This window comes from Corythoichthys intestinalis, chromosome 21, assembly GCF_030265065.1.
Source record: "Corythoichthys intestinalis isolate RoL2023-P3 chromosome 21, ASM3026506v1, whole genome shotgun sequence".
In the NCBI taxonomy this organism is placed as follows: Eukaryota; Metazoa; Chordata; class Actinopteri; order Syngnathiformes; family Syngnathidae; genus Corythoichthys; species Corythoichthys intestinalis.
Window position 1 is genome coordinate 4,829,721 of NC_080415.1, and position 12,027 is coordinate 4,841,747.

Below are 12,027 nucleotides of genomic sequence, written 5' to 3' on the forward strand. Positions count from 1 at the left end.
TCCACGGCCGAATCGCGAATAATCTAAGAATCGGAAATTTCGCACACCTCTAGTCATAAGACTGCCATAACACCGTCATAATTATGACTCATTAGCCATGTCATAATTATGACTGTCATAAGACTGCCATAAAACCGTCATAATTATGACTTGGCTAGTAAGTCTTATGGTGCCACTTTCAAATAAAGTGTTACCAAATACCATAATTAGCAATTAATGAAACAACTGGAACAGTAACTGAATTAATAATTAGCACAGAACATGAATTTTGATTATTTACATCTGTAGCGCCACAATGCATGCTCGGAGGCATGTTGGACAACAACAGTGTTGACAGCAGGTGGCAGAAGAGGTTGACTGTCTCCCCCAAGGGACCAGTGATGGCCAAATGAAGCTTCTTGAAGCAATGAAGCTTTGAACCAATCAGCTGAAGTGCTTCATTGCTTCAAGAAGCCAATTGGTTCAAAGCTTCATGGTGGTTCATTTGGTCTTATGACAGTCGTATGATACCGCTGTCAGATAATGTGTTATCGGTTAATATCTTTTGGTGTGAATATACCATAATACAGTGAGGACAGCTGCGGCTTATAGTCCAGTGCAGTTTATCTATGAACAAATGTCTTTTTTGTATCAAATTTGGTTGGTGGCGGCTTATAGTCAGGTGCGCCTTATAGTCCGAAAATTACAGTACTCGTCTTAGTCATATTTTAGTCATTTTAAAATGTGTTTGTCTTTGTCTAGTTTTAGTCGACACTTACTAAAAAAAAATTTTCTGTAAAATTCAAAAGTTTTAGTCCGAAAACATTTAAAGGTTTCAAACAATTTCAAATAGGGCTGCAACAACTAATCGATTAAATCGAATAATAAATTAATTGCCAACGAATTTGATAATCGATTTTTGCCAGCAGCTGTGAGCAGTCCCGTTTGGGTCCTTGTTTGTGTGCAATGTGGGAATGCACTCGCGCCAGTGACTAAAGCTAGTAAGAAATAATTTATTGCTACGCCAGGTTGGGTTGCTGAATGAATAATATTACAAAGTATTGAGTTAGATTGTCTTGTTTGTCTTTGGATCCAGTGTGTGACTCCGTCAGAGGTGAGTAAATGAAGCCAATTGTATTGTTTGTATTCTTTGTTGATGAAACATGACCACTCAGCACAGAATGCTAAACTAGTTAGCGATTATGCCCATCAGTGGGTTAAGTGTCCGTTTGTATTATGTTAGGGTTTTGAAGAAGCATATCAGCACTTGAGTTGTTGTTGGATAGTAAAGCATGGCGAGGGGCTATGTAGCACTCAGCCAGCGAACTCCTCCTTGGGTTTTGCCCATGTGTGGTCTTGCCTTGCAGATGAAAGCCAAGCACATCGTCCTGAGCGTCAGGAGACTTTTCGCATCAAAGAGGAGGAAGATTCGCCGTACATAAAGTTGGAGGGAGAAGAGTTTCTCCACATTAAAGCAGAAGAGGAAGAGTTTGTACACATGAAAGAGGAGGAGCATTTCTTCACAGTTGGAAACTCTCACATTGAGGAGCAGCACCAACATCAGCCCCTCAAAAAGAAGGAGGAAGACCCTCCATACGTTACAGAGGAGGCGGACATCACCAAATTGACTGGTGAGCCTTTGAAAAGTGAAGATGTGTTTAAAATCTTCTGTCTGCGACGAGCATTGTCCAAGTGCCACTTGGACAATGCTTTTCACTAATGCTCTTCTCTAACATCCATCCATCCATCCATTATCTTCCGCTTGTTCCGGGGTCGGGTCGCGTGGGCAGCAGCTTTAACAGGGAAGCCCAGGCTTCCCTCTCCCCAGCCACTTCAACCAGCTCCTCCGGCGGGATCCCAAGGCATTCCCAGGCCAGCCGAGAGACATAGTCTCTCCAGCGTGTCCTGGGTCATCCCCGAGGTCTTCTCTTACATGAGCAGTAGAATTCCTAAGAGAGAAAGATAATTGAGCATGCATCGAAATGTAACAAACTCGAGGTTCACCAAACAGTGTCACTTGTTTAGTTTACTGTTGTTCACGTAGAGCTCACCCTCCCCTGCTCTCCTGCTGCCCTGATGCCTGTATTCTGTGTGACATGCTAGCTCCATAGCCAGTCCATAATACAACGCCTAGCAAAAAGTATGGAATCAACAGTCTTGAACAAGCACTCACTCTGACATTTTATCATTTAGAACAAGCTCAGATAAAAAGCTTGAAAAAAATAATGAATCACTTCAAAACTGCAACTTTTTAGCATTCAGAAACACTAAAAAAAAAATGAACAAAAAACAGTGTGGTGGTCAGTAAATGTTACTTTTATAGAGCAAGTTCAGGGAAATATATATGGAATCACTCCATTCTGGGGAAAAATATGGAATCATGAGAAACAAACAAATAACTTTCTAGTATTTAGTAGCACCACCTCTGGCTTTTATGACAGCTTGGAGTCTCTGAGGCATGGACTTGTTGAGTATTCATCAATTTGGTACCAACTCTTTGATTGCAGTTGCCAGATCATCCTTGTAGGTTGGAGCCTTGCTGTGGACCATTTTTTTTCTATTTCAAGGTTTTCAATAGGATTGAGATCTGGGCTATTTGCAGGCCATGACATTGACTGGATGAGTCTTTCGCCAAGGAATGCTTTAACAGTTTTAGCTCTGGCATGATGCATTGTCATCTTGGAAAATGACAAACATATTTTCAATTGAAGGGATAAAAAGCTGTCTAAAATTTAATGTAAACTTGTGCATTTATTGAAGATTTAAGCACAGCCATCTCCCCAGTGCATTTGCCTGACATGCAGCCCCATATCGCAAAGACTGAGGGAATTTTGATGGTTTTTTTTCAGGCACTCATCTTTGTAAATCTCACTGGAACAGCACCAAACCAAAGTTCCAGCATCATCACCTTGTCAAGATTCAAGAATCTGCATTGCACAAGGTGTCAATAGTCAAGAATCTGCATTGGACATGTTATTTATTTGTTTGTTTCTCATGAGTCCATATTTTTTTCCTCAGAATGGAGTGATTCCATACATATTTCCCTGCACTTGCTCTATAAAAGTAACATTTACTGACCACTAGGCCTGAACGACATTGGAAAAAACTATCGCTGCGATTTTTTTGCTGGTTTGTACGGTGGCCCTGAAGTGCAAAACACAACAGCAAATCAAAAAACACAACGGCAAATCACATAACAAAATAACAAATTAAAAAACACAACGGCAAATCACATAACAAAATAACAAATTAAAAAACACAACGGCAAATCACATAACAAAATAACAAATTAAAAAACACAACGACAAATCACATAACAAAATAACAAATTAAAAAACAAAACGCCAAATCACACAACAAAAAACAAATTAAAAAACACAACCCCAAATTAAAAAACACAATTGCAAATCACAAAACAAAAAAACAAATTAAAAAACACAACGACAAATCACATAACAAAATAACAAATTAAAAAACACAACGCCAAATTAAAAAACACAATTGCAAATCACAAAACAAAAAAACAAATTAAAAAACACAACGACAAATCACATAACAAAATAACAAATTAAAAAACACAACAACAAATTCGAAATGAAATTTACATTTCATGCGACCGGAAAAGGTAGGGACCAGTCAAAATGTTAACTCATCGCTGATTGGACGAATCCACCGGAAAGCATAGTACTGATGAAGAAGGAAGTTTCTCCGCTTCTGGCTTGGAATTTCAAAATGAGCCTTACCGAAGATGTGAACATGGCTGCCGCTATAAAAGAATATTTTTATACGGGGCATACGTATGAAGTCCTATTGGACATACTCGCAAAAGGTTTGTGAGACGCACGCACCACTCCATGGGGCCAAATTACATCAGGCACGTGGATGGCTACGATAAACTTAAACCCTTTGGCCTGGCTCTGGGTGTATAGATTCTCGAGAAGAATAATGTGGCTGGCTTGTGGCGCAACAAACAACAATCCGTTTGTAATCGCGTGCAATTCTATTAATTGCGTCTCGGGTCTTTGTGCCATCCCAATGGGAATGCGAACAGACCTCGGCACGGAAAATGGGACAATGGCAGCAATACAGTGTGACCTCCATTTCATTTCAGATTTGTCGTTGTGTTTTTTAATTTGTTATTTTGTTATGTGATTTGTCGTTCTGTTTTTTGTTTTTTTGTTTTGTGATTTGCATTTGTGATTTTTAATTTGGCGTTGTGTTTTTTGTTTTTTCTGTTATGTGATTTGCAGTTGTGTTTTTTAATTTGTTTTTTTTTGTTTTGTGATTTGCAATTGTTTTTTAATTTGGCGTTTTGTTTTTTTAATTTGGCGTTGTGTTTTTTGATTTGCCGTTGTGTTTTTTAATTTGCTGTTGTGTTTTTTAATTTGCCGTTGTGTTTTGCACTTCAGGGCCACCGTAGGTTTGCGATATATTGCGATATTATATTGCTATATTTAAAAATGTATAAAGAAATTTTTACTAGATGTCTTGAATAGCTGTTTGGAAAGACTTTGGATTACTCATCATGACCACAGTGTGCAGTATTCCATCGTTTTTCGCGGTTAATAGGGACCAGAACCCTCCGCGATAAGTGAAAAACCGCGAAGTAGCGCACCCTCCCCCATTTTTGTTTTGTTTTGTGTGTGTGTGTGCTCAATGTATTTATTCAGATCTAGCACTGTAAAGAGATACATATAAGACATGTTTTTTTCTCACTTTTCCCCCCCAAAGTATGATTTTAAAAAATGTGTATAATATATATATATATATATATATAATATATATATATATATATATATATATATATATATATATATATATATATTGTTTTTGATGATGTGTGGACGCTAACTGATACATGCTAATCATTGGTTTTTGCTGTGTCAGCAGCTTCTTGTAAACACAAATTTTTTGAAGATGAGACTGATTTCATTGAATTTTATTTTAGTTTCATTCTGGAAGTGTTGATGTTATGAGCAGCTGAACAAAGTCGGCAAACCACACGGGCGTCTGACATCGTCATTTCGAAGCTTAGCTCACGGCCTAGCTAGGACTCGGCTCCAATGTCTTAGCAAGGACAGTCGAATGACCTATAATACATGTTTTTGGATAGATTTTTTTTTTTCGTATGCAGAGAGTGTTTTGAGGCATTTAAAGGGTTCATTCTGACTCACGCAAAAGTCCGGGTTACGTCCCCAGCGCAGTTGTTTGTGAACCGGGGACTACCTGCATGTCATGTCTCTTGTGTCATGCAGCTGTCAGAAAATCTCATGATCATGAGTGGCAGGAGCCTGAATCACATGGCATTAAAGAAGAAGTGGAGCTCCCCCAAATCAAACAGGAAGAACCTGAACCACCTCAACAGCAACAAAGAGAAATGCAGCTTCCAATCATTAAGGAGGAGGAAGAGAAGGCATACATTTATAAAGATCTGAGCGAGGTCAGCAGAGGGCCTCTGAGCAGCAGTCGGCCCTCAACAGGATTCCTAGCAGACAACCTCATCGCTCCACTATCAGGTAGTGACGGCAGCATTTCACACTAGCCTTACACTGATGATGATAATGGTCATAAATAGAGGTCGACCAATATGGGATATTCGAAGACCGATTAAAAAAACAAAAAACCAAAAAACAACTCGGCCAATGTCTAAATCCGGTTATGAAGATGATATTTTAGGTCAATATAGTATGTTGACCGCCATTTCTCGCCATGTGAATTGAATAGATGCCAAATCTACGCCATGACGAATAACAGTGCTGCTGCTAGCGCTAACTTCAAGGGACTGTCTAGTTAAAGTCAAAATAATTTTTTTTATTGGGCGAAAGTAAGGACTGTTGTTAACAAGTGTGACAAATTTGCACAAATAACAAAATGAATGAGTATTATTAATAAGGCTTTAAAATCCCACTATCATGAGTTTTTATATTAAAGACTTCACGTGATCGAAAATCGGGCCGATCACACCATTTTTCAGCGACTCGGATGAAAAAGATGAGGTTTAAAATTTTTATTTTTATTTAAGAATTTTAAAATTGTATTTAAAAATTTTAAATTTTTTATTTTTATTTAAAAATTTTAAGGGCTGCAATGCCAAAAAATAATCCAAAGGTACAACGATATTGCCAAGAGAAACAAAAATATGTACCTTTTACAATACGCAGCATAGCTGGGAAACGGCTGAACCGGAGGTAACGCAAGAGTTTTAATATTTGCAGGTGTGTCATCGTGTACTTTTTATACTTTAATTTGTGCTTAAACTTGCCTCTTTTCTCATCATTTTGTATGTAGGGTTTCCCCTACATACAAAAGGTTGTGGTGCACCGCCACAGAAAAATTTGCAAGCCGTGACCGCTTTTATAAGTTTTTGTTTTTTTTTTTAATTTAAAGATACTTTTTAATGTATAATTTGTATAATTTAACAGTACGTCTAAATGAATATATATAGCTCATTATTTACGCACTATTTGCCAGAAGGCATCTAAAATAGCACATCAAATTCATATTGTTCAATTACACGCTTTATCTTGAAAATCACACCGGTTCTCCTTTTGCAACGTCAGCGCAGAGTAGGAAATTGGGTGAAAAATCCACAGAAAGGTATTTCAAGTTCATGTAGTTGTTGTTTAAGCCTGTGAAAACGACCTTAATATTGACATAACGTTTAAGTTCTTTATGGCATGTGTTTGACCTGAATCGTGGCATCCTAGCATTCAATACCATTTGTTCGTTGCTGATGTAACGGGTTGGGATTTCAGTTAAGTATTTTTAAAAGATTTAAGTTGTCAACGGACGAGCGTCCGTTAACTGAAGGACTATTATTGTTGTGGTAATTTAGTACATATTAGGGCCATTAGCCCTATATGATAATACTTTAACATCCCCAAAGAAGTTACCGCTTTGGCGGGTTTATAGTTATTAATTTTGTAACTTGTACAACTGACGTGGCACTCCCGCCGTAGCAGACGCCAACAATCTCTGCCTTTCTTTCTCTGTCTCTCTCACTCTCACGTACTATTAATTCGACAATCATTCTCGGGCTAATGTAGCTGAATAATCAGTTACGTACTTTATGTAAGAGCGTTGCCTCCTCCGTTAAAATAAACACTACTGAAGGCATTTTGGGTTTTACAATCGGTTTTACAAATAAGCCTTAATATTTTGCTCATCTCAGGGTTTCCCCTACAAATAAAACATTGTGGCGCACCGCCACACCAAAATAAAATCTACCACGCTTTGCAAAAAAGATTTTTCTTTTCTTTTTTTTTTTTTTTAAAGGCCGTTTAAAAAAGGCCCACTTAAGAGACGAGCTGTGACGTAGATGGAAGCGAGAAGGAGAACTGGTGAGATAGTGGTCGTATGTCGTGGCAGCCAGCTGTTATTTTTTTTTGTTTTTCTTTAATATTATTGCCACAGTAAAGTGGGTAAGCCAATACCGACTCCTGTCCTTCTTCCCCCCATCTGGGGCATTACAGTATTTTGGATCAGACTTTTTGGCAAAAGTAAGCGGTGGACGGCCGTCTTGGGCGGAACAGCAAGTTTGAATGAATTTGCGCCGAGAGGCGGGGCCTTGCTCTATTTCAGGGTGCCGTCGTGCTAAAGTAAACAACGCATTCAATAGCAGAGGGGCAGGCGTACTTAACCCATTGGTGTTATTTGTCGATACTAGGGCTGTCCCAAACGACTAATTTTCTCCCGATTAGTCAGCCGACTATTTTTACGATTAGTCGACTAATCTTATAATTAAAAAAAATTTTTTTTTTTTTTTTTTTTTTTTACTAATTTAGCAATGACATTTTTGTTGACGCTTATCAATTCACAAAAACATTTTGGAACACTTACATTATTTATTTATTTAAGTACAAATAAACATAAATAAAAATAATAAAGCACAAATAAACAATGACTTCAAATGCTGATAGAATTAACTTGTGCAAAAGAATGGAATGTAAACAGATTCAGAACACTGACTTCACCTTTCCAACATATTACCTAGCAGTAATATTATAGTATACTGTAGTACTATATATAATAGCATTATAATAATTATTCATTGCCAATCAGACTTTTCATAAGGGGTGTCATTTTAAAGGTATTCTTAGTATAGAATCTGAAGTATGTGGGATTAACTCCAGAAATCGTTATTTATATGACAAACATGACATGCTTGTATTTTGAAATGTTCACCGGAAGTACGTTCGCTAACCGCTAATTTAAACTTTACACTCCGCAAAAAAGCACTTTTTGTGATTGCATGTGGTGTCAGTAATAGACTTTTTTCCTTTTGCAAATGCTGTTAACCAGCGATTTTTCATGTTTGAAGTGTCACCTTTTAACTGCAAGTTTTGGAGAAGGCTGCCTGTTTTATAGCCGGCTGAAGTAGGCCGTCTTTTTTCCCCATTCACCTCAATGTAGCAATGCTAACGTATAGAGTGTTTAATATAGATGTGTTTTCTTATTTTGTATGTCTGAACTTTGATTCTATAGACCCTACCCACCAACGTCACAAAACCACGTGCTCGCTGTATGGTTCCGCCCACTTGTCCGTCATTTTGACTCTGTATTAGCATTGGTTTCAATTGATCGAGGAATTTAAAATTCCTTTCATGGAAGACCCGGTGCTTTCGGATGCCGTAAACTCACTGGATGTGTTGCGTAAAAGGCGTTATGTGGAAAAGCTTCGTTCTATACAGTCGCCAGATCCATATTTGATGCCTAAATCGATGATTTTTGACCGGCTGCCTTCGCCGTCTCTGCCTGACCCTGATATTTACAACTATCTTGTCCACACAAAATCAGACTATTCTCACGAAAGTTTGAAACACTTTAAGAGCTTGGAGGCTTATAAATGCTACGTTGCTGGTTGGGTGAAACAGGTCCTCGTACACGAAAATTCGGCAGGAATCTTGTGCTCGGAAGGTGAGTTACGAAATTTTCAATCCAAAATCTTTTGTTCTTGCTAACATCCACTGTCAAGTCTAATGTATTTCATGTCATTTGTCAATGGAGCTAGGGCTTTTAATGTTTATATGGATTAGCGATAGCACTCTCAATACATACATACGTGTATGTTGTCGGCGATTAGCCTAGCAATGATCTTAAATGTGGTTGTCAGCCCAAAACCCTCTAAATATATATTAAATGCATCTTACCAGATATAAAATGACTACTACATAATCTGTGGTAATCGTTTGGAGCCCAGTTTTCTCGTCGAATTGCAGCAGCCCATCTCGCTCTCTCCTCTACGTGTCTCTCGGAATCCGGTAGAACTTCAAGTCTCTCCGTCTATCTTCTCTGTTATTGCAACCGACTGCCACACACGCCTTCACCATTTTGATTATTAATGTTAACGAGCAGAAAAACACGCCGTAAATAGGAGGAATGTACGTAGCCATAACAGGTCAACACGATGTGTTGACGGACAAGTGGGCGGCACCAGTCAGGAGAGCGGAGTTGTGACGTCACGTGGGTAGGGTCTATAGCGTGTTGATGAAAGAAAAGAACTGGATTCTCATATGCCATCAGCACGCACTCACAAATGGACGCGCGCGCAGCGATAAAACGCAGCCGTGAAAATGACCGCCCTCATTTTTATTTACCATGCGAAAAATGGACTTAATGCATATCGCGACAGGCTTAGCAACTTAAAAACATGTCATTAGTTAGATGGACTTACAATCTCCTGTCGTTATCTTTCACGGCCGACGTGCAGCCAAGCTTGGCATTGAAGAGACAGAACACAACAGTGTACCCTCCTTTGTTTCTTTAAAAATAAGTCAATGTTTTGGACTCTCTGGTGCGCTTTTTTGGCTTTGTGCCGCTTTCTCCGCTTGCATACCAAGCGGCCGACATTGTGAACTTTCCACGCATATATTTTTTTCACCCTTCATTAACCGTTGACGGGATGTTGTGCTCGTCGACGGATTTTCGCCATCGATGACGTCGACTATGTCGACTCGTCGGGACAGCTCTAGTCGATACTATTGCTTTTTTTTTTGTTTTTTATCTGTGTTTCATTAAAGAAAATTGGAAAAATTACTCTATGCAGCTAATATTTCCCCAGGATAGTAAAAGCTTGTAAAGATTAAAATGGCATCATGTTGCAATTTCTAACTTTTTGCAAACAGGTTGGGGAGAGTCGCACTAAATTCTTGTAATAATGCCATTTTCTGGCTCATTAACTCCTATTATAAATCATAATTTTTGATATGCTGTAAACCTGATGTGTTCTAATGCATTTTCCGTGATTACTGATGCAATCGCTTCTTTGGCGAGTCAAAAACATGGAAATAGAGGAATTTGTGTGTTGAGAGTCTGAACACCCAAAAGTCACGAGGGGCGCCATAGGCCAATACATGAATTTGCTTGCGAAGCCCGCTGCAAATTGTTCAAAAATGAATGAGATAATAACGGTTGGCATTACAAAAACTTGGTGTTGATGTGTCTGAGCTCACTTTCAGTCTATTTGGGCATGCAATTTTGCACGTGTGCACAAGACAATACGAAGGTACTGCCGGCAAATGCAAAAAAAAAAAAAAGCACTTGTTTATTGTTTGAAAGTCAACTCTTACTGGTTGGGTGTTTGAATTTCTTTACCGCTCATTGGTCCTTGGCATTTTGGGGGTCTTTGTTCTCGCGATGATCACTATTTTGCATTTCTTCCAACACAACTGTTAGCGATGGTGGCTAGAAACATTTCACTGAAGAACACGATTCTGCTCGTATTAGAAGGTACTGGTTCCGAAGACAGCCTACATTTGGACGCTTCTTCGGAGAGCTTGGAAGAGTTTGAAGAAAATTCTCCCGGACCTTGGATGCCGGAGGAGGAAGAGGATGATGACGAGGAGCGGAAAATGGAAGACGAAGATGATGGCGGAGGTGAGAGCGAGGAGGAGGAGGGGTGCGGAGATGAACACCATGTTGAAGCAGATAATGAAAATGATGGCGATCAGGGCGGAGACCATAATGAGTGGCTTTCAAAAAATCAAAAGATATTATGGTCTCCCAATCACGAGGTGGCCAGACCTTATGTCCCCCCTCCCATTCCTACCCCCGGGCCAACCCTCTACGCAGTGGCCAGAATAAGCAGCCCCGAAACTGCGTTTGATTTATTTTTCAACGAGGGCATCATACAACGGATTTTGGACATGACAAACCTCCAAGGACGCAGGTCAGTCAATTCTTGGAACACACTGACTGTCGAGGAGCTGCGAACTTATTTGGGGCTACTGATTCTGGCAGGGATATACAAAGCGAAGCACGAGCCAACGATCAGCCTATGGGACAAAGAGAGTGGAAGGCCCATCTTTTCAAAAACTATGGCCCATGGACGTTTTTGCCAAATCAACCGGACAATTAGTTTTGATGACAGACTCCTCAGGCCACAACGTCACCACCAAAATAAAATGTCCCCTATCAGTGACATATGGAATATGTGGAACGCCCTGTTGCCGAAAATGTACAACCTTGGCAGGGAGATATGCATTGATGAGCAGTTGGTTTCATTTTCGGGCCGCTGCTCATTTCGGCAATATATGCCATCCAAGCCGGCTAAATATGGCCTGAAAATATGGACACTGTGCGATGTCCGCACTTCATACGCCTGGAGCATGCAAATGTACACAGGAAAGCCTCCTGGAGGCCAGAGAGAACAGGACCAGGAGATGAGGGTGGTTTTGGACCTATGTTCCCCATTGGAGGGCCACATACTGACCACAGATAATTTTTTCACCTCTTTCCCCCTGGCAGCTGAACTTAAAAAAAAAAAAATGGCATTGGTAGGAACAATCCGCAAAAACAAGGCAGAGCTTCCTCCACATCTTGTGAAGGTGACTGGCAGAGAGGTCCTTTCCAGCCTTTTTGCTTTTTCAAAAGATCACACGTTGGTCTCCTATGTTCCAAAGAAAGAGAAAAATTTCCTGATCTTGAGCACGCGGCACACAGAACCGGAAGTGATGAAGACAGGAAAGAAAAAACCAAAAGTCATTCATGACTACAACAAGACCAAAGGGGCTGTGGATCATCTAGACCAGGTAAGCACATGTTTTGCAT

General features: G+C 39.6%; 1 protein-coding gene across 3 annotated transcripts in view; it reads left to right on the forward strand.

The window, feature by feature from the left end:
• LOC130909358 (piggyBac transposable element-derived protein 4-like) overlaps positions 1–12,027 on the forward strand; it is a 57,113-nt gene that overhangs the window by 13,318 nt on the left and 31,768 nt on the right. For 2 of the 3 annotated variants that reach the window (XM_057825711.1, XM_057825712.1), the window contains exons 2-3: positions 1,347–1,610; positions 5,235–5,495. In XM_057825711.1, the coding sequence (XP_057681694.1) occupies positions 1,347–1,610; positions 5,235–5,495 (525 nt within the window). Of the gene's footprint in view, positions 1–1,346; positions 1,611–5,234; positions 5,496–10,704; positions 12,009–12,027 lie in introns of all 3 variants that reach the window. The other variant, XM_057825710.1, reaches the window with a different exon arrangement.